This window comes from Manacus candei, unplaced genomic scaffold (assembly GCF_025592945.1).
Source record: "Manacus candei isolate 608988 ecotype Guabito, Panama unplaced genomic scaffold, ASM2559294v1 h1tg000028l, whole genome shotgun sequence".
Classification (NCBI taxonomy): domain Eukaryota; kingdom Metazoa; phylum Chordata; class Aves; order Passeriformes; family Pipridae; genus Manacus; species Manacus candei.
In genome coordinates, this window is record NW_026138076.1 from 6123367 (window position 1) to 6145243 (window position 21877).

The following is a 21877-nucleotide window of genomic DNA, read 5'->3' on the forward strand; positions in this document are numbered from 1 at the left end:
AAACTAGATCACCTATCCCTTGCTCACACTGGATTTTTCCTGGATGTTTTGTAGCCTTTTTAGTAATTCTTTTCCAAACACAAAGTAGTCTACATTTTGTAATTGTTCCACCTGATGATTCAATGGCTATAAAAGCAATATTTTCAGATGGAATCACAGTTGGTGTGCTCAAAACACTATTAGAACATTATTATGTTCCTGTCCTGACAGAAGATTAAACTGAAGGGTTTATGTGTTGTTTTCTGTTTGGATGAGTAAATGATGAAAGAACTAGGGATGGAGTTTCATCCTTCAGATAGTTTGTTGGTTTGCAAAGTTGTGCAAAGTTTTTATAGACTCCCTGCTGTGCAATACCATTGGTAGTGTTCCTATGAAGAAAACCTAAGCTAAAAGTTTCAACTCTGTACCAAGAACTGGTGTACCAAAACTCTGGTGTTTCTATGTCTTTGAATCATTGCAGCTTGTCTTTTAACACCTGTTCATTAATGTGGAATTGACATTCCTTTACACTATAACCGTAAGAAAACCTGTAGTGATATGCTGCTTAGTTTGTGGCCACATATGTTACAAGGCATACCTGAACTGTGTACCTTGCAGTGATTTTTCTTGCAATTAAGCTGATGAGATATCATTTTAATTCATCCTTACATACTGTAACTATTTCTGCCTTAACCTCGTTATTTCTGCTTGACACTATGAAAAGTAAACAGACCATTTACAAACACACACCAGCGCACTTTTAGCAGATGTGGGTAGAGCCCTTCCCAAATCTTCATTCGCAAAGCCTAGCCATGATGATGATGATGATGATGACGATGATGATGATGAAGGGCAGAGTGACTGGCATTATTGGTTTTACATGGCTTTGATGGGACCAAATTGGCCAGAACCTTGAAAGCAAAGTTGCCATCTTCTGGCATGTTTATTCCAATGAAGATACCAGAAATCTTCCTCCTGGCATCACTGCCATGTTTGCAGCATGCTGAAAGTGAAGTGGCATTTTAAAATGCAGGAAAGATGACTTATGAGTGAACTCTAGGCACAAACATGGTTCTATCCTTTAAGAACCTTTGGTAATTTTTTCCCTTAACCTATTTTATACTATACTGTTTTACGTTATATATATATATTCCCATAAATTGCTTATTTTTCCTATTACAGGGAGGCATTGACAATTACTCCAGCAGTCTGAAAGAAAAATTATTTTGTGTATTGCATTAATAGATCTCTTAATTGTTGGTTTTTTTAACAGGTATGGTGATGGCTACATTATGATTGGTTTCTCACGGGGGTGCTTTGTAGTCATTTCTACACACATCCGTGAGATAGGTCAAGAAATCTTTCAAGCTCACAATCATAAGGATAATCTAAGCAGCATTGCTATATCCCAGTCATTAAACAAAGCTGCATCATGTGGAGACAATTGGTAAGTAGTAGTTTTATACATAAGGAATGAATGCATCTCCCACAGGTGTAGCTCTCACGCATTAAAGCTGTGCTTCCTAAGGCTCCAAGGCTCCTTAAGAAGTGAGTGGAAAGAAGATGAGATTAATTGCTCTGTGGAGCTGCTGCTCTGCCTAGAGTTAGAGGCTAATATTGACGAAAATCCCTGCAATTGTAATTAACTTTATTGTAATTAATTGTAAACAAAAAAATTAATTAAACTTTAGTATAGATTATTCCTTTCGATTCTTTCTTTTTCTATTATGTTATTGACTACAAAAAAGTCCAAATTTCTTTACTATGATTTATTGATTAAACATAAACATCTGCTTAATGATAGGAGAACAGTTAATTTAAAACTGTACTGAGTATGCTTGTATCCTGTATCCTGATATCCTCCTCCCTGGTGTTTGGTCTTACCTCCAATCTAGACAAAACTCTAAAAGTGTAAGCAATTAAGGAAAAAATAAGTAAAGAGACTGGAGTTCTTCCAAAATGTGTTGTGCATATGATAGAATAGCTTCTTTAGTGCCTCATCTGTTGCTCCCTGATTCTGTGATACCTGAATTCTTCAGCACAAAAGGAACTAAGTGATGGTAGGAGTCAGACCATTCTCTCTGTCCTCAGCTCTGTGTAGGACTGACTGCTGATTTATGGCACTTGCACATCAAGAGTGGTGTAACTATGAGCAAAGCATGGTGCAACTTCAAGCACTTCACCTATTATACAATAAGGATTATTTCTTTAGGGGCTGTTTAACATACATTGAGTGACATGACAGCACAAATAAACTCTCACTCTGTCCCTTTTTATGTGAAGCAGGATTGAAAGCTTTTTTTTGCATCTTGTGTTTCAAGCACTGTTTGTTGATCACTAATGTGTTTTTAAACTAACATGTACTGTAACATGTCAAAAGGGAATAACTGTGTTTCCCAACCCTGAGTTCTTTCAAATTGGATTGTGTCTTTTCCTCAAATTTTAGTTCTCCGAGCAAATATTTTTGTACAGTGATATAGTGATATGGTATTTAGAGTGATGGATAACTGAGTATGTGTTGCTCTTTAGGAAATGGAAGGCATTTTGTGTTTATGGTGAATGAGATTTAGATGGGTGAGAATGACTGTTTATTTTTGTTTTAGCATTAAAATCCATGATCTGTCAGATCTGAGAGAAATGTATGCCATAATAAACTTGGATGATGAAAACAAAGGTATGTTAACATTCTCCATGAAGAGAGAAATTTTTACAAATTAAGTATACTGGAATTTTCATGGTGTCTCTGTTTTTGTGAGTGAAAGTACTGCTGTTGGAAAAACTGTGTAAATATAGAATTTATCAAAAATTCCTTCTGTCTCAAGTTGTAATTATTAAGTGACCAGTAGCAAAATGGGAGCATATTTTGTCTGTTCAAAGGATAGAGAATTACAGCTCTCAGAATATTTGATCAGTTAGTGTCATGTGGTTTTGAATCTGTAATAGAGGATATTCAGATTATTAAAATAATACACTTAACCGGTTTCCTCTTCTTTCCATGATTTTTGGTGGGGGTTTTTTGTGCTTTTCAGCATTTCTTGTAGTGACATATGGTACTTTATCTATTTTCATCCTGATATATAGGATTTGTGTCTGTGGCTTCCAGAACAGTGTTACAAAACTATTTTCTTCAGTAATGAATAATGTTTTCCCCTGTCTCCTTGGAATATTGGTATTAGTCAGTTAAAATATGAATAGGAATTTCCAGGCACTGAGGACCAAACACTGTTTCTGTGTTTAGTACTTACTAAGTTGGCGATAAGGGAAATAAGACTGAATTCTGCTCAGCTGCTTCCAGTATTATGTTTCACTTTGAATGTGCTGAATAAACTGTCAGTGTTGGAAAACAGGGAAAGAGGTGATCAGTTTTGTAACAGATACACAATCTGGTCTAGTGGAAATTGGGTTGTACCTAGATGGTCTTTAAGGTCCTTTCCAACTCAAACCGTTCTGTGATTCTGTGAAGACTTCACTCTCAGCAAAATGCTATATTAGTAAATTCTGTGTTTGGTTTGACTGATTCCAATTAATCTTGGAATTATATTAATTGGTTATATTTAAATACATTAGTACCTATATTGCTATATATTAATTCCTACCATTTTCACATTTTAAAGCAAAATAATTATATCTTGGTTTCAGTAGTTAAAGAAAGGATCTTTTTTTTTTTACAAAAACTTGTGAATGTTTTAGGTGTAGATCAGCTGGCTTGGACAGATGATGGACAGTTGTTGGCAGTATCTACACGGAGAGGATCCCTTCATGTTTTCTTGACAAAGCTTCCAATCCTTGGAGATGCTTGCAGTACACGGATTGCATACCTTACTTCTCTTCTAGAAGTTACCGTAGCCAATCATGTGGAGAGAGTATGATAACCTCTTTCTTTTAAACTTCATGTAGATATAAATAAAGTAAGTATTAAAAGTGGATAAAAATTGTATTATTTTGTTTTGTTTTCTTACAGGAGCTACCAGTCACAGTCTCTGTTGAAGTAGAGCCCAGTTTTGTTGCTATTGGTGTTTATCATCTGGCTGTAGGAATGAACAATCGGGCTTGGTTTTATGCACTTGGAGAGAATAGTAAGCATAAATTCAGTTCTCTTAAAATTAGTGCAGTACTCTGTCTCATTTTATGAATTCAGTATTGTGTTTAGCAGTTCTGGACATTCCACATTGTACACTAAAAACTTGAATTGCCATATGGTCCTGCTAGGATGGGATAATGATCTTCACAGACTGAAGCAGTTATGACAAGGCATTGTAAATAACAGAGTTAAAACTTCATGTTCAAGGTATCGGTCATGAAACGTAGACTTTCTTGGTTTTTTGAGATCATGTTGGTAACCAATGAAGGAGTTTTAGGCTTTTAAAACATTCTATGTCTGTGTCTTTAAATACAAAGTTTGGCAAAGTACCTAGGAACTATATGATCAGAGAGTTCTGTAGATGTTCATTTTGCTTGTGTGGGATAAGGAAAAATTGGTTATGCTGTATCCAAATTTTAGACAGTGGATTTAAAGGTTTCATGTTTCTCTAAGCATCACCTTTTTTCAATAACAATATATTAATCAAAACTATAAGAATACTGGTCAGAGTTGCATAAGGAAGGAGTTTCTGTTTTACTTTCTAACCAGTTTTCTGACTGCTAAGAAGAAAGTGTATTTACATGTGACTTGTCTCCTCTCTGCTTAGTTGTCAGTTTTTCACATCTGCTTACTCGGCTGCAAATTTAAATGATGATAAGTGAAGACCTGTACAAAATCAAAATATTTTTACCTTTTCTTTTTTGTTTGAATCCTTTAGATGTAAAAAAGCTTAAAGATGTGGAGTACCTGGGGACTGTAGCAAGTATGCACCTTAATTCTGATTATGCTGCTGCTCTCTTTGAGGGTAAAGTCCAGTTGCATATGGTAAGAGCTCTGGCAATTTGGATTGCTGAACTAATGAGTTGATCTAAGTTGAACAAGTTAATATAATTTTAAAAATGAGATAAAATGGAATGATCTTTAGTTAATGGAGATAAAAATTAAAAATTCTTCAGAATTGTTTTACTGGCTAACTAAAATATAAAGCTGAGTTTCTGTAGATTTCAGAAATACAACCTAGTCTAGAAAAGGTGACGAAAACGTTTTCTTGTCAGATGTTTAACAGTTTTATTTTAAAGGTCTCTGGGAATCTGCCAGAAGCAGATGCTGGGTTTTTAAGGGATGCAAGTTTTTTTTCATCTGACTTCTTTACAGTTTGATACAGGCAACACTATGATACTTTATTGTTAACAGTGGAGTTTTTCAGTTCATTCTTTTCTTTATATTTAGATAGAAAGTGAAGATTTGGGTGCTCAGGAAGAACGAGAAACAAGACTTTTCCCAGCAGATGATGATAAATACCGAATTTTGTGCCATGCTTTAACTAGTGACTTCCTCCTATATGGTACAGATGTGAGTATTACTTCTGTTTTTAAAGATTTTTTTAGATTGAATGTATTTCTATCTGAATTATTTGGATTAATACTCGTATTTTTAGCAAAAAAACCCCTGCATCTGTGAACTTTAGAGTGGATTATTTTCTATGAAAAACTTTAAGCAAATATGGTCAAAATTGGATCCAGCTTCTTTACTGTTGCATTTATATGACATGCTTTGGCAGGAAGGTGAAGTTTTGCTTTTACTAGTGTTTGTTGCAAAACACTGATTTTAATAGCAGAATTTAATTCTGTTGCATTAATGAGAGGGTTGGCAATCAAAAAGTCTTCCAGATATAAGAAAAAAACATAGCACTTGGCTTTCAAATTTGTTGATTTATGTGACGATGTGATAAATGTGGACAAAAATTACTAAGGTAAACAAGTGTGATAGCATAAATAGAAATCTTGACTTACTACTGAAGCTTTTGTCCAAAGAGAATTTTTTAATGGATTTTTCTGGAGATTTTCCTGTGCATGAGGGGTAGTTCCTTTCCTTTTAATATTTTCTGGCACTGGGAATACAGGGTACATTTGGCATTGTAGTATTGTACTCCTTGTGATATCAACTGATGTACTGACCTTCCAGAGGAAAAGCCAGAACAACTATTTCTGGTTTTATCACTGGTTTAATAACTTGAGTGGTTTTGTAGCAGTTGAGGCCTTTCCCACCTCCTCAGTACGTAAACTGGTACTGGTAAATTTGGGGTACTAAATTTGCAACCAATCATTTTGATGTGTGCAACTTTTACAGTTGATGTCAAAAGCTACCTTTTCAATCAGTGTGACACTGATTGAAATATAGGTTTGATCAGAAATCAGTTTGATTGCTTTTCTCACCTGAATTAGGTACATCTGTTCTTAAGAATGTGTGGTTCTTCTTTGGAGGCAAATTTTTCAGCTTTGTTTGAAGGTTAAGCTTCTCTCAGCAATGAGACAGGCATTTCCCGTGTTTAGAGAACTGCACATCAAATGCAGTTTGTCTCCACAAAGCAGAGTGAGATAAATGTCAAAACCAACAGAAAACTGCTCAAACCTCCACTCCTTTCTCCATCCCCCCGAAGCCTCAAGTTTTCCTATCCTGCCCAAAACAGGCTGTGAATGAAGAAGGAAGCAAAAAAATTCACTTGGAAGTACTTTTTTTAAACACTCAGTACTATAAGATGGGAGAAAGTACAACCAGATTAATTAACTACTTGCCACTTACTGATGTCATTATTAAGATTTTATATTCTTTCTCGTTAGACTGGAGTTATTCGTTATTTCTACATTGAAGACTGGCAATATGTGAATGAATATCGGCATCCTGTCAGTGTGAGAAAGATTTTTCCAGATCCCAATGGAACCAGAATGGCTTTCATAGATGACAAAAGTGATGGCTTTGTCTATTGTCCAGTAAGTTAATTTGGGATACCCATACACTTATATTTACAAGCATGTTCTTTGACTATATAGTGTTTTTAATAGAGAATGGAGAAGATTATGTCACACCAACACATATGCGGATAGAAGCAATTGGCAAGGAGACTGGAGGATAACTTAATAAGGAAATAAAATCTGTCATATTAGATCAGGACAATTTCATTATACTGAGTTTCTGATTGGTAGTTTTCAAAAATGTATGTGTTGATGTATTTAAATACAAATAATTTAGGCCATCAACAAGCATTGCCAGTTTCACTGCCTCTCCCCATACCTTTTTTTAAGAATAGTAAGTATCATTTATATAATGTGCATTTTCTCCACTTCTGAATTAAACTTTTTGTTGCTCAGAATCAATGCTTATAAGAAACTTTTTCTAAATACAGTTCTCATATTTCTGCACTATTTATATTATTTTAAAAGTTTTTAATCATAACTGGGATGAATATTTAGTTTATCTCCTTAGTCACTTGGTAGTAATTTTACTTTTGCATTATATGTAGGTAAATGATAGAGTATATGAGATTCCAGATTTCTCACCAACTATTAAAGGAATCCTGTGGGAAAACTGGCCAATGGATACAGGTGTTTTTGTTGCTTTTGATGATGATAAAGTGTACACTTACGTTTTTCATAAGGATGCCATTCAAGGTACTGTAAGTTCTTTAAAAAAGTTATTTACTATTTTAGTTAATAAAGTAAAACATGTTCTGAATCTTCATTTTTCTTAAATAAAATGTGTACAAAAATAAATAGTACTACAGAAGTTTTGAAGTGCAGCTGATGGATAGAAGACAAGTTGCTTTGTAGGTTTCTCTGTAAAGCTCCAACAAGGCATTTTGATCTTAACTCCCTAAGCTTCTTGCTATTGTAATATTTCATCTGAAAGTTACACATTGTGCTTCAGTTGTATTTTGAAATGTTCATGAGAAAAATCTTAGGATCAGGGTGACAAAACCTGTATTCATTTACAGTGTTAACCAAAATTGATTGTAATCATAGCAGTTTCTGTATTTGTGACAGAGAAACATTTAGAAATTTCCCTACAAACATTTGGAAAAGGACCCTTTTTAGAAGGTTTAGAAGAGTTAAGTCCTGTATTTTACTGAAAAATATCCACTGTAGAGTCACTGGTTACTACCAGAATTAGAGACCTTGAATTAATGCCCTACAAATATACGTGGTTTCAGCTGTGACTGCTTGCTACACTTTCTACCATGTAGTGATTTTCACATGATGTCTTCTTCCTGATCTTTGAATCTAGGATCAAAGATTATTTTGGCAGGTGGCACAGAAGTCCCCTATTCCCATAAACCTTTGTTGTTGTATAATGGAGAAATAACTTGTCAGACTCAGAGTGGGAAAACAAACAATATCTATCTAAGTACTCACTGTTTCCTTGGCAATTTGAAAGACTTTGGACCTAATAAGCTGAGACAGATGCTTACTCAGACTCTAATGCTGAAAAGGTACATCTACATTTTAATTATATTCTGTAAATTGTTTTCTTCTGTTCTTAAGCTCAATACAGAGTATCCTGGTGATTTAAAAATGTCCTGCTAAATACTGATAGATTGGTCTGTGAGTCCACACAGCTGTTGATGGAGACCAAGCAAAATAAGTGACCCAGTGGTGTTTTATTTGTTTTTCCACTGTCAAGTAAAAGCTAAAGCAATTTTTTTCAAGACTGATTTGGGGTTATATGGTGGTGGCTCTTCCAAAACTGGCTGAAGGTGATTCTTGCACACTCCCACTGTAATGAAGCAATGCAAAAACAGTGTAATGGAAAGAATGCCAGAGTAGGGAAAGCAGATGGTTTCCTGAAAAAGTGTGGTAGAAACAGGGGTAGAACTGTAAGGTACACATGTATATTTTTCCTTTCTTCCTGATACATCTCTCTCTCTCCATGACTTAGAAGTAAATGTTTTTTATTTTTTCTGTAACATAAGGGAAAAAAGTGTTGAGAGGGAGTTTTAAGTAATACCTAAAATTAAAATAGTTCTAAATGGCTTTTACCTTCTATAGGTTTTCTGAAGCATGGGAGCTGTGCAGACTTCTGAATGACCAGTCTTGTTGGAATGAGCTGGCCGAAGCTTGCTTACATCATATGGAGGTGGATTTTGCAATACGTGTTTATCGGACATCTGGTAATGCTGGGATGGTGATGTCACTAGAGCAAATAAAGGTAAAATGTAAAGTCTCTTTTAAATAGGAAATACAGTGATTTAATTCTTCTTTAAGAATTGCTGGATCCTTAGTTTTTGGGGAGAAGTTGTTTTTTTTTTCAAATAGAAGCTGAGTTGTTTTCAAGGAATAGAAAGGATAAAGTGTCCAAACTACATGCCTCTTGCTTGGTTTTCTCTTAAAGTGGTTGCAGTCTCTACTGGAATGCACAACATTTCTTTCTGCATTTGTTTGAGAGCAGCAGAATATATTCATGTCTCAGGCATTCAGAGGCTCTAATTTCCTATGGTAATTTTTCAGAAAATGTTGCAGACTGTTGTTATTATTTTAAAAAAATCCTAACCAAAACCAGATTACAATTATACATCTAAAACTGAAATAGTACCTTAAAATTATACTTCTGCAATTGTGTTACCCTAGTGACTCTGAGCTACAGTAAGAAAGTGAGGGCTTTTTCTGGTTTATAGAATCCAATACACATGGTTGTAAAATGTAAGGATATTGGTTTTACTGTGTTTCTGAGATTATGTTACTTACTTATACAATATTTATTTTCTTTTGGACTAATTCTGCAACTATTATGTCTTTCTACAGGGAATAGAAGACCACAACCTTTTAGCAGGACATCTTGCAATGTTTACTGGTGATTTTAATCTGGCTCAGGATTTATATCTGGCATCCTCCTGTCCTATTGCTGCTCTTGAGGTAATCATTTAAGATGTGTATATTTTCTGCTCTTTTCATTTCCAGATTAATGTTGTAATATTTTACCTTTTGATAATTTTGCCCTTTTATGGTTTTGTTCTTGCCATTGTGTGACTAGAATTATAGAATATCCTGAGCTGAAGGGACCCACAAGGATCATCAAGTTCAACCCTTAGCCCTGCACAGGACCATCCTCATGAGTCACACCATCTACCTGAGAGTATGATCAAAGTGCCTCTTGACCTCTGTCAGGTTTGGTGCTGTGACCAGTTCCCTGGGGAGCCTGTTCCAGTGCCCAACCACCGTCTTGGTGAAGAACCTTTTTTTAATATCCAACCTAAACTTCCCCTTACACAACTTGAGGCCATTCCCTCAGATCCTGTCATTGGTCACCACAGAGAAGAGATCAGTGCCTGCCTCTCCTCTTCCCCTCACGAGGAAGTTGTAACTGCAGTGAGGTCTCCCCTCAGCCTCTTCTCCAGGTTGAACAGACCAAGTGACCTGAGCCACTACTCATACAGCTTCCCCTCAAGGCCCTTCACCATCTTTCTTGCCCTCCTTTGGACAGTCTCTAATAGCTGAATACCTTTCTTATATTGTGGTGCCCAAAACTGCACACAATATTCAAGGTGAGGCCACCCCAGTGCAGAGCAGAGCAGGACAATCCCCTCCCTGGACTGGCTGGCAGTGCTTTACCTGATGCTCCCTCAGGACATGTTTGGCCCTCCTGGCTGCCAGGACAGTGCTGAATCATATTCAACTTGCCATCAACCATGACCCCCAGGTCCCTTTTCTGGGCGTTGCTCTCCAGCATCTTGTTCCCCAGTTTGTGTATATAACCAGGGTTGCCCCATCTCAGGTGCAGAATCCAGCACTTGCCCTTGTTAAACTTCTTACAGATGGCAATTGCCCAGCCCTCTAACTTGTCAAGATCTCTCTGCAGGGCCTCCCTGCCTTCCAGGGAGTCAACAGTTCCTCCCAATTTGGTATCATCAGTAAACTCACTTATTGTATCTTTGGATCCCGCATCCAAGTCATTTATGAAGATGTCGAAGAGCACAGGGCACACGATGGAGCCCTGTGGAACCCCACTAGTGACAGGTCACCAGTCTGATGTTACCCCATTCACTGTTACCCTCTGTGCTCGACCCATGAGCCAATTGCTCACCCACCACATGATGTGTTTATCCAACTGTGTGCTGGACAGTTTGTCCAGAAGGATCCTGCGAGAGGCAGTATTCAAAGCTTTACTGAAATCCAGAAAGATTGCATCAACTGGCTTTCCTTAATAAACTAAGTGGGTTACTTTGTCATAAAAGGAAATTAGGTTTGTCAAGCAGTACTTTCCCCTCATGAAGCTGTGCTGTCTTTGACCAGTGACTGTGTTGTCTTTCCAGTGTTTTAAATAACTTCCAGAATAATCTTCTCCATAATTTTACCAGGCACTGCAGTGAGACTGACAGACCTGTAGTTTCCTGTAGACCCTTGTCCTAACAGACATTCTTTTGGATGAATGTCTCTCAAATTGTCTGAATCTTTCTTGAATATTAACTCAATATTTGTATTTAGAATAATTTAAATTTCATAGTAGAATTCCGAATTTGCTACTTGTATCCGAAAATGTTACTGTTCTTTGTTAATAGATGCGAAAAGACTTGCAGCACTGGGACAGTGCACTTCAGCTGGCTAAGCGTTTGGCCCCAGACCAAATCCCTTTCATATCAAAGGAATATGCAATGCAGCTTGAATTCATGTAAGTTCTGCTGTAAGGTTGCAGTATAAGAATATTAAACCAATGCTCATGCTCAATAGAAGAACAGAGAATTCAGATGCTTCAGGTGACTGCATTGTTGAGAGAGGATTCTGTGAGGTCTTGCACCTATAGTATGAGGAGGAGGAGTTTTTCAAGGAATAGTTCATACTAGAGACATGTTAGCAAATAGTAGTTACTTTTCATTAATTTCAGCATATCTGGGTTCCTTGCAACTGGTAGATCCACTGTATAATATCATCTACTTAATAAATACTTTGTTGCAGACAAGTGCTTGGAAAACAGAGAAAGTCCAAATGATTTAGCACTTCTTACCTTGGATGAAAGCCTTGCCTTTTGCCTGTCTTTCCTTAAATACCCATTTGCCTTCATTTTTGAAATCTTTTATGTAGAGGTGTGTCAAATTTCAAGGTTGCCAGTCCCTGAAAGACAGAAGGTATTAACCATTTGCCATGATTTTAAAGTCTATTTTAGAGTTAATTTTTCCCAAATAAAACTATTCTGTTTAATATCTAGACCAGAAGGAAAAAGTCTTACCTATTAGTAGTTTTCAGACAGTTCGTTCCCTCTGGCAGTGCCCCTGGCGCTGAGAGAGGACACTTGGTCACAGAAAGGAGGGAATGGAGGCAATGCAACCATCTGTAACTTGTGTTCTGAATATATTCCAGGAAAAAAATCACCTTTGTTTTTATGTTGCAAAATTTCTAAATAATTTAATAGGTTAGTTTCATTTTTCTTCCAGAAAAATGTGGAAGAAGAGATGAGACTATTGAGGTGTATTGTGCAGATAGATTCTTTGCCTGTCTTTCAAGAGAGATTTATTGGTCTCAGTACAGTGGAATTGAGAGATGGAATGCTTCTTTGACTAAGAACTTGATAAAGTCCACAGGAAGTGTCATGTGTAACTGTCCACCTCTCACATACTTCACATCCTTCTGTGGAGTCATTATGTCTAAAGCGAGACAAATATGTCTAATCTGTGTAGAAGGAAGGTAACCATCTCTTCCTGTTAAAAATATTCCTCTGTATAAGTTCCAGTTTTCTTTTAGGGGTGATTACATTAATGCTCTGGCACATTATGAGAAGGGGATCACTGGAAACAATAAGGTAATTCCTTTTCTAGTAATTATAGCATTATACAGTCATAGTATACATTAAGTTGTCATATTTCAGACTCATTTCAATTCCAATTTTTTTTAAATTCAGCTCTAAATCTTTATGCCTATTCCTTTCAGGATAGTAGTCAGTACTTCTCTTATTTTTAATATACAGAACGATGCTTTCTCTGGGTATACAGTGGTTTTGCCATTGTATTACCATGGCATAACTAAACTTAGGTTTTTATAATTTGAACAGTTTCATAATAATGTACAAATGTCAGAAAAAATATTGGTGGGATTTTCCTTATTATATCAAAAGTCCTAATTATTCCTTTTGTCTTTTATGGGATTGTTATCTATATAAAGACAAACAAGTATTGTGTTAGAAAATAAACATATTCGGTAGATCCTCCCTTATTTTGGCATTATTTCCCTTAATATTTACAAAATGTCTATTGTGAAGCAGCTTAAATGATAATAGGGGATCATAATAGGGAAATGAAATCTCTGGATTCAAGCCATTTGGCTTTATGAAACATCAGCAGCCTTACAACCTTTAAAAAAAAAAAAAAAAGGAAATATCCTGCTTGTAGTTTCTCTTTTTTTCTACTGTTGGTTTTGGAGGAAAGAGGAAAGTAGCACTGAGCTGTCTGTAAAACAGAGTCTTCTCATGTATGCTTGGTCTGGACAGATCTCGTAAGCGCAATGTGACAATTAGAGACAAACCTTAAGATGAAAACTAAGCTGAAGTCTTCTAAATAAGTGAGAGCTGCAGCTAGGCAAGAATTTTATTTTATTAAGTCCGTGTTACATTTTGTTAGTTTGTTTCAATGCTTGGTTACTGTGGGGTTTATGACCTGATATTTCTAATGTATTATCTATAGTTACTGCTTTTCATTTGATTGCCAGTACCAGGAACATGATGAAGCTTGCCTTGCTGGAGTGGCTCAAATGTCCATTCGAATGGGAGACATCCGTCGAGGGGTAAACCAGGCCATTAAACATCCCAGCAGGTCACTAAAAAGAGACTGTGGAGCTATCCTGGAGAATATGAAGGTACTCAAAATTTGAGTTACTAAAGTTAAGAGTGAATATGGGAATTCATTAAGCTGTTTATTTATAATCTTAATTGAGAATTATTTTTTTCTTATGATTTCCAATATTGTAGCAATTTTCAGAAGCTGCTCAGCTGTATGAAAAGGGACAATATTATGACAAGGCAGCATCAGTATACATCCGGTGTAAAAACTGGTAAGTACAGGTTTCAGGGAAACATTATGTTTCAAAGGACTTGCTGTGGTACTTTTTGGAAAGGAGTGTTTCTCTGCGTGGCACAAATGCCTCGTTATTTATGTTTCATTGATTTTGTTGTTCCCTCCCCCAAGTTTACAGGTTCTCTCAGAAGCTTATGTTATTTTAAATATACTGTAAATGGGAGATAATCTTTTTTTCCTTTTTCTGTGTGTTATGCTTAGAGGTACCTGCAGTTCTGAGTCCTTTTTGGGTGCATGCATGTGCACGCTGAATTTGGTAATTTTATTTGTGTAACTTCATAAAGTTTCTTCAGTTTTATAAAACACATAACTGAGACTGAGTATTCACACAGTTGGAAATTATTCAAGTGGAGTCAGTATCATGAATAGCCAAAATTGCTGGCATTATGTTCAATACCTTTTAATTTTTTTTAAGGTAATTTGATTATTGTGAAGTCTCCAGTGGAAAAGTACAATTTGCTGAGAGCTTTAAGGGCTTAATTCTTGCCTAATTACATTTTATGGACTCCTGAGATTAAGAACTGATTGGAGCAGAGTTCAGGAAGACCCTTCCTCTTTCGTATGAGTGCTCTAAAGATTATGTTGGAATATTATGTTCATTTATTTGAAAAATTAAAATTATTTTCAAGTTCTTATATCTCTAAAGTGCAGCTTTTTGAGAATATCAAAGTGCCTTCAAAGCTTTACATACTTTGCATTCAATAGTTTTTTAGCCTTTGTTTCAGTATTGATGTAAATGTGACAGTTTTACTGGTCAAAATTTAAAACCAAATATATTTATTAAATAACTTTCTAGGGCAAAGGTTGGTGAACTTCTTCCTCACGTTTCATCTCCAAAGATTCACCTACAATATGCAAAGGCCAAAGAAGCAGATGGCAGGTATTTTTGAATGCTCTTTTTTTAGTATAAAACATGTTGGTTTATGGTTGTTGTTGTTATTATTATTATACATTAGTCTTTTTCTAAAATAAAATCAAACACAGACTGAAAATTTTGCATAGAATAGCTTTGTGAAAATGGATTCTAAAATACGTAAACTTAAGTTGCTGTAGGAAGATTTGAAACATAAAGACCTTCCAGAGTATCAGAGGTGTATTTCTAATTGATTGTTTTCCTGTCAAAGCATTAATATATTTTTAACAAAAATCATTGAAGGTTTTAAAGGACTGCACCTTATGCAGTATTCCACTTAGCAGAGTGTTCAAGTTCAGTGGGTTTCTAATGACTCCTTACCTGTGGTTTTTAAAGGTCACTCAAAGGGAGAATAATCATGAAGGAAATTTTTTCATTCTAGAACCAAATTACTGTTACATCTTAAGGGCTGCACTTGCAAAATGTTGAATAATGTGAAGTTACTAGCTGAAGTGAAGGCCCCAAATAGGTTATATTTAATCACAAAATGTAGTTTCTACTAGTCCTTACCTGTAAGTAAATGTGCTTCAGAATAATACTATATAATATGAAACAGCACCAAAACTAAATGTTTGCATTGATAAGACTAGAAAATACTGTTTGTGTCAATTGAGTAGTGGGAGAATGACAAATTTTTTGATCTTTTCTACAGAACAGAAAAGAGGCTTTATTTTTAAAATTGTAGAATTAGTGATAATGTTTGGTTTTTATTGTTCTCTCACTCCCAAGTGATTTCATATGGAACAGATGATGTTTGCTGATGGAACAGATGAACTTCTTTTAATATATACCAAAAGGGATGCTGGAAGAGTAGGTCAAAAACAGTGTTGTGGTAGAGATTTTTCTGTTGCCTCTGCTTTTTGTTCTCCCAAGGGAAAATTAAATAGAGACCAAAAAAGCCATTGTAAATGCAGAACAAAGCTATTACATGCAAACTGAAAGGAAGGTGTCACAGAGTAATCTTGCAGAAATAAAATACTGTATGCTTCTTTCACACTGTATTATAAAGAGTTATTTAAAAGTTAGAAAAACTGATATGGAACCATTATTTTGCAGGTACAAGGAAGCTGTGATAGCTTATGAACAAGCAAAACAGTGGGATAGTGTAATTCGACTATATTTGGATCACCTTAATAATCCTGAAAAGGCTGTTAATATTGTGAGGGAAACACAGTCTCTTGAAGGAGCAAAGATGGTGGCCAGGTAACAATCATATTATGCAGGTTAAAAAAAAAAAGGGGTGAAAGAGGCCATACCTATGGGAATTTTGGGAGGCTTGCTAAAATGTTAGACTATGGTTATTGGTACTTGCCAGACTATATATTTCAGTGCATTGATTTGAGTTCTCTAAGATTTGGACAGCTAAACGGGTACTGGTTTTTTTTTTCTTAACTTTCCAATTAAAATTATATTAACCTGAAACAATAAGTTTAAACAGTAATAAAAATTGACATATGGTATTATTTATACTAAAGTAGTTTTAGTAACCTAGTTAAAACAATTAAGGTCTAAACAATCTAATAAAAATCAAGATACAAAATTAATTAGAAATGTATCATATTTGTATGCCACAAAATATACCATATTCCTAAAACATTTGGTGTGTTCATTATGCTGATTAGTACTAAGGTGTTAATTTGTTATTCTGATTAGATTCTTTCTGCAGCTTGGTGACTATGGTTCTGCCATCCAGTTCCTGGTCATGTCCAAGTGCAATAATGAAGCTTTCACATTAGCTCAACAACACAACAAAATGGAGATTTATGCTGATATCATCAGTGAGTGTTCTGGGTTCATATTTTGCTTGCATTATGTTTTGCTGCTCTTTTAATTGATTTGAACCAATTAGAAATCATAAATCAAGGGATGTGAAGATTTGTTTCCCAGTCTTTTCCATTTCCAGTCATCATGACCAGATTTGACAACCGGTGTACTTCAGTCTTAGAAACCAGAATTTCCTTTCAACTTAGGTACCTCCCTTGGTCTTCAGTCTGGGTTGTTTTCAAATCTTGCTTGTGCTACAGCCTTTTTTTGTTTATCCATAGAGGTAAAACATTTGTCTTGACTATTGTGTCCTTTGAGGAATCCCTTTCTTTGACCTTGATACAAAACTGGGCATTTTAGTGGTGCATTTCTTGATTTTTGTCCCCTTTCCCTTTTCTCATGGTTCCAGCTCTTTTCCTACTTGTATATGTCACTTCTCTTTCCTTTTTTTCCTTTTAAGGCCCTTCATGGCCTCCTCTTGTCTCAGTGACAGGCAAAAAGGAGACTTTACTGAGAAGCTGACTTTTATCTCAGGCCATCAAGTCAGTCAGTGTCCAGCTTGTCAATTTGCACTAAATTTTATGGGTTTCATCTGTGTCAAGCACCATTCTTTGTGGAAACACTCCCACATATGTATCTATCAAATTATCTCATATTTTCAATTAATCTCTTCCTTTAAAAAATGAATTCTTGTTATGAAGATTTTAAAAACTTGGCAGCAGCCAACTTGGCAGCTGCTTGTCAAGGTGGCCACTATTTTTCTGCTGTTCATATGCTTTTGTCTTTCTCTCACGTCCAAAATAGGATGTCTCAAATTGTAACCTAAATGGGTAGAAAAAGGGTTTAAAACTAACTTTGGGGTAGTGGCTGTCTTTGTTTTACATGTGTACAGTATAATGGAGTCTTGATTAGAAGACTTAGGTAGTATTATTCCCTGCAACCATATGGTTACATTGGTCCTAAAAGTCTTGCTTTGTGCAATACAAATATTCTTCCCTCTTCTTAAACTGTGAAAGCAATTCAGGCGATAATCTCATAGTCACTTGCTCTGTTTTACTGTTGCCAAGGCATGATGGAAAAATTCATTATTAGATCATAGTTATGCCATTTTACTATGTCATTTTATTATAACTTTTTACTAGAGCATGTAGTGACAGGACAAGGGGATATAGTTTTAAGCTGAAAGAGAATAGGTTTAGATTAGATATTAGGAAAAATTTCTTTACTTTGAGGATGGTGAGGCACTGGAACAGGCTGCCCAGAGAGGCTGTGGATGGCCTATCCCTGGAAGTGTTCAAGGCCAGGTTGGATGGGGTTCTGAGCAACCCAGTCTAATTGACAGTGTCCCTGCCCATTGCAGGGAGTTCAAACTAGATGATCTTTAAGATCCCTTTCAACCCAAATCATTCTATGACTCTATGAAAAACAGAAATCCCATCATGATGTAAAACCTGGGAAAACAATTATTTCACTGCATTATTAGCTCCTGATTTCTGACATTTAGTCTGATTAAATAGGAAGAAATGTATAGGACATAATTTGAGTCTGTCTGGCTTTGGTTTTCTTTGAATGTCAGTAGGAAAAAAAAGTAGAATAGGAGTTTGTTCCTTCACTAGGGCCTTTATCTTACTTAATAAGAATACCCTGCTATTACTGTGATCTCTCTGTTGCAGGTTCTGAAAGTACCAGCAATGAAGATTATCAGAGCATTGCACTATATTTTGAAGCAGAAAAGAAACATTTTCAGGCGGGAAAATTTTTCTTGCTGTGTGGTCAATATGGACGGGTCAGTACTTAAAGAATAAAATAGTGGAAGTTAAATGTTCATAGAAACTGTTCAAAATACAATACTTCAAAATCAGAAAAGTTCATAGTAAATTTTAAATGCTTTAACTGATGACATACTGAAATTTTTTAAAGTGTAAAATCCATAAGCAAACTATTTATATTTACAATTATCTAGATTGTATTCTGTGAATTATGCACTGCTATGCACATAACCTTTTCATAGCAGTAGAAGCTCCAGGTAGATCAGTGATATACTATTGTCAGCATATCTCAAAATGATCCACAGCAGTAGAATTTATTTGCATTTTATTGCTTGGACCAGCAGAGACTTGGTTGCCAAGTAATTAATTCATTTAATACTATAGCATTCCTTAACTGAAAGCTTTTTTTTTTTAAAAGAAAATATGTTAATTGAAGTATGTTGATTGACATACATCCTTTTGATCAGGTACAAATCAATGAACTGATGCTTATTAAACATTTGGCTTTTGCATATTGAATACATACAAAAAAAATATGATTTATTTTTGCAAATTACAGCCACTGTAGGTGACAACTCCTTCAACTGGGGTGTAGGGGGGTCCAGTGCACATTAATCTTTAATTTCTTCTCGCCATATTGCTGTGAACATCTTTCACAGTTGATGAAGCTGTACACCAGAATTTGGCAAAGACTCAACTGTTTCTTGCAGGAGTATCTGTAAGAGCAGCTGCTACTTCTGTAGTGGAGATAAGCACTTAGTTTGCTACTTGTCTGTCAAAATGAAGAGATAAAAATTAGTGAAAAGCTAATTTCATGTGTCTCACTTTTAACTTTTCTTCTGTATCATTTTAGGCATTAAGGCACTTTATGAAAAGTCCAAGCACAGAAGATAACTTGGCTATAGAAATGGCAATTGAAACAGTAAGCAACTTTGATAAAACAAAAATTCTTCATCTCTTCAAGAAGTTTACCTTTAGTATTGTGGCATTTGCCTAGCATCAGTGTGTGTATTTGAACAGAATGTAAATAGAAGGAAAACTGTATCAGTAAAGATGATATCTAAACATATCTAAAAATCCCAACATAACACATTATAAAATAAATATGAACTACTCCATGTCAAAACTGATGAACCAAAGAATCATCTGGCTTGAACACACAGAACTAAAAAAATTAATGTTCTAAATCTATCTAGTTTCAGTGTCTTACAGAAAACCTCCTTATGAGTAAGTTATTTTTCCTTCTTCTATCATGATTTCTTCTGTCTTTATTTAACAGGTGGGACGGGCAAAAGATGAAGCCCTAACAAATCAGCTGATTGACTATCTTATGGGAGAAAGTGATGGCATGCCCCAGGTATTGTATTTTTATCAGTGCTGTTGTGTCACGTTGCTATGCTACAAGGTATTTTGACCTTACTTTGTCCTAAAATTTTTGGTAGACACAGACTGTGCTTTAGCTTGGTTTCATTAAGGAGCAAGACGTGGATGATCACTTTGCAAGTCATTCACCCAGTAACTTCAGCTTCAGAAATAGAGAAAGGAAGTAACTATCTTAGATAGTTCAGTCATCTTTATGAAAACAGGTAGTGGGACAGAGGCAGTCCAAATTAATGCTCCTGCTGAGGGTAAGAGACAAAACTTAGCTGTTTGTTCGTGCTGGTTTGCCAGCTGGCTGTTGCCTTTCCCAGATGGACAGACAGCATGCATATGTCTGGAGAGCAGCTACAGCACTGATCTCTTCCTGTGGTATGAGAATTGGTTGAACTGTTGCAGTGGAACAAAATAAGGTACTAAATAGGAGATGAAGGTCAAAAACCTGAAGAACTAATACATTAGTTCTTGTGTTCACACATAAGGCAGAAAAGGGTGTTGGACAGATATTCAAAATTAGCAGCTTCCTGTTATTGCCGAAGTGATTAATGACCATGTATTCACAAGCTAAGCCAAAAGCAACTCCAAAATAGTCTTCCTTTTTGGATTTCTTATTATATAGAAGTATTTAGTTTAAAGGTTGAATTGATTATTCATAGAGTCGGTTTCATCTCCAGATACAGGCTGTACTTCTGTAAACTAAAGCACAGAGTTTCTGCTCTAGGCTGAAGAGTAAAATTACATCTTTAATTTATTATAGAAAATTAGAAAAAACAAGAGGCATATTTGAAAATTTTTGGTGACAAACCTTCCTAAATTTTATTAATAATAAAGTACTGTACTGATTTTTATGTTTTCACTCATTATTGTTACAGAAAATCTTCTTTGGACACTTAGAACCTTACATTCTTTTTCTTTTATACTATTTATGAGATGAGGTATGAGGTGCTCTGTGCTATGAGACTTTTAATTTCATGTGATCAATTAATAAAATTTGGGAAGAACCATTACCCTTTCTTCCAGGTTTCCTGCTCCTTTGTTAAAAGCAATTAATTCACTGGGTAATAAAAGACTTTTGACAGACTGGTAGATTGTTTCATCTTTTTCTCTTGTATATACAGATTTGGGAGTTAGAAGATACTTGTTGACAGATTTTTGTGTATTAGCTGCCAATGCCACAGCTTTGGTAATAAAAGAAGGGGATAATTCACAAGCTAAGCAGAACATAGATTAGGTCTATGCTGTATCTACAATACAAGAAATAGATTTTGACCTTCTTGTATTAGCATGGTTGGTTTTTTCCAGTACAGATTAAAAATGGCCACTGTAAAAATGTTAGACACCAGAAAATGAGCATTTGAGCTTAAGATAAGCTCTTTTACAGTGTGACTGCTGAAGGGTTATCTGGTTTCTCTGAGTTTGAGCTGTAGAAAAAGTCTTCCCAGTCCATTTTTGGCTTTGATGATAATAGAACTTGTAGTACATTCAGTCATATTTGAGCTTGAGTTCATGGAACTAAGTGGCTGAACCACTTGAAGTTTTACTGCCTGTTACAGCAGAGCTGGAATGTGAGCTAAGTGGTGTGGCACCCATGTGTTTCTGCTGTGAAAGAGAGATGTCAGGTGGGGATATTGCTGTCTGCAGTCAATTGCTTAGTCAAGCAATTTAGTGTCTCATACAAATTCATGGTAAATATAGTCATGTGCAAAATTATGTATATGGAAGAATAAGTTATGCCTTACTGAGGGGAATAAGATTTGGTAACAATGGAGATGCCATGTTCTTGATGCAGTAAGTTATTTGACCCCTAATATTACAACTCTGGTTTGTGATTCTGTTGGGAAACTGGAAATTCTCCTTTCTCTCTGTATGATGCATAGAGATCAAGGGTTTGATATTTTAGACTTTTAGAGACACTGAGCAGTTGATGGCCAAGCTGACTTGGCTTTTATAAAATAAAATAAAACCAAAACAAACCTCTAGCTCTTTATTATTCGTCTCTTATTTTTACCTGTAATATGAAATATAAACATTAAAAAATTATGAGAGAAGCAAAACATAGCAAAGCAGACAGAATTCAACTGCAAGAACCCAAAGAGAATTAAGCTGTTGGAGACATTGGATGAAAAATCTATGCAGTATCAGTGTAAGCAAGACTAATTTCA

General features: G+C 35.6%; 1 protein-coding gene across 3 annotated transcripts in view; it reads left to right on the plus strand.

Annotated features, from left to right (window-relative positions):
• The window catches only part of WDR19 (WD repeat domain 19), a 42615-nt gene that overhangs the window by 8762 nt on the left and 11976 nt on the right, over positions 1-21877 (plus strand). For all 3 annotated transcript variants that reach the window (XM_051789919.1, XM_051789918.1, XM_051789916.1), the window contains 21 exons: positions 1253-1426; positions 2583-2653; positions 3670-3842; positions 3941-4055; positions 4779-4885; positions 5291-5413; positions 6682-6831; positions 7362-7509; positions 8123-8327; positions 8884-9043; positions 9637-9747; positions 11391-11500; positions 12568-12625; positions 13528-13674; positions 13787-13869; positions 14689-14772; positions 15862-16008; positions 16459-16583; positions 18243-18355; positions 19192-19260; positions 19618-19695. In XM_051789919.1, coding sequence (XP_051645879.1) covers positions 1253-1426; positions 2583-2653; positions 3670-3842; positions 3941-4055; positions 4779-4885; positions 5291-5413; positions 6682-6831; positions 7362-7509; positions 8123-8327; positions 8884-9043; positions 9637-9747; positions 11391-11500; positions 12568-12625; positions 13528-13674; positions 13787-13869; positions 14689-14772; positions 15862-16008; positions 16459-16583; positions 18243-18355; positions 19192-19260; positions 19618-19695 — 2551 coding nt within the window. The remainder of the gene's footprint in view (positions 1-1252; positions 1427-2582; positions 2654-3669; positions 3843-3940; positions 4056-4778; positions 4886-5290; positions 5414-6681; positions 6832-7361; positions 7510-8122; positions 8328-8883; positions 9044-9636; positions 9748-11390; positions 11501-12567; positions 12626-13527; positions 13675-13786; positions 13870-14688; positions 14773-15861; positions 16009-16458; positions 16584-18242; positions 18356-19191; positions 19261-19617; positions 19696-21877) is intronic.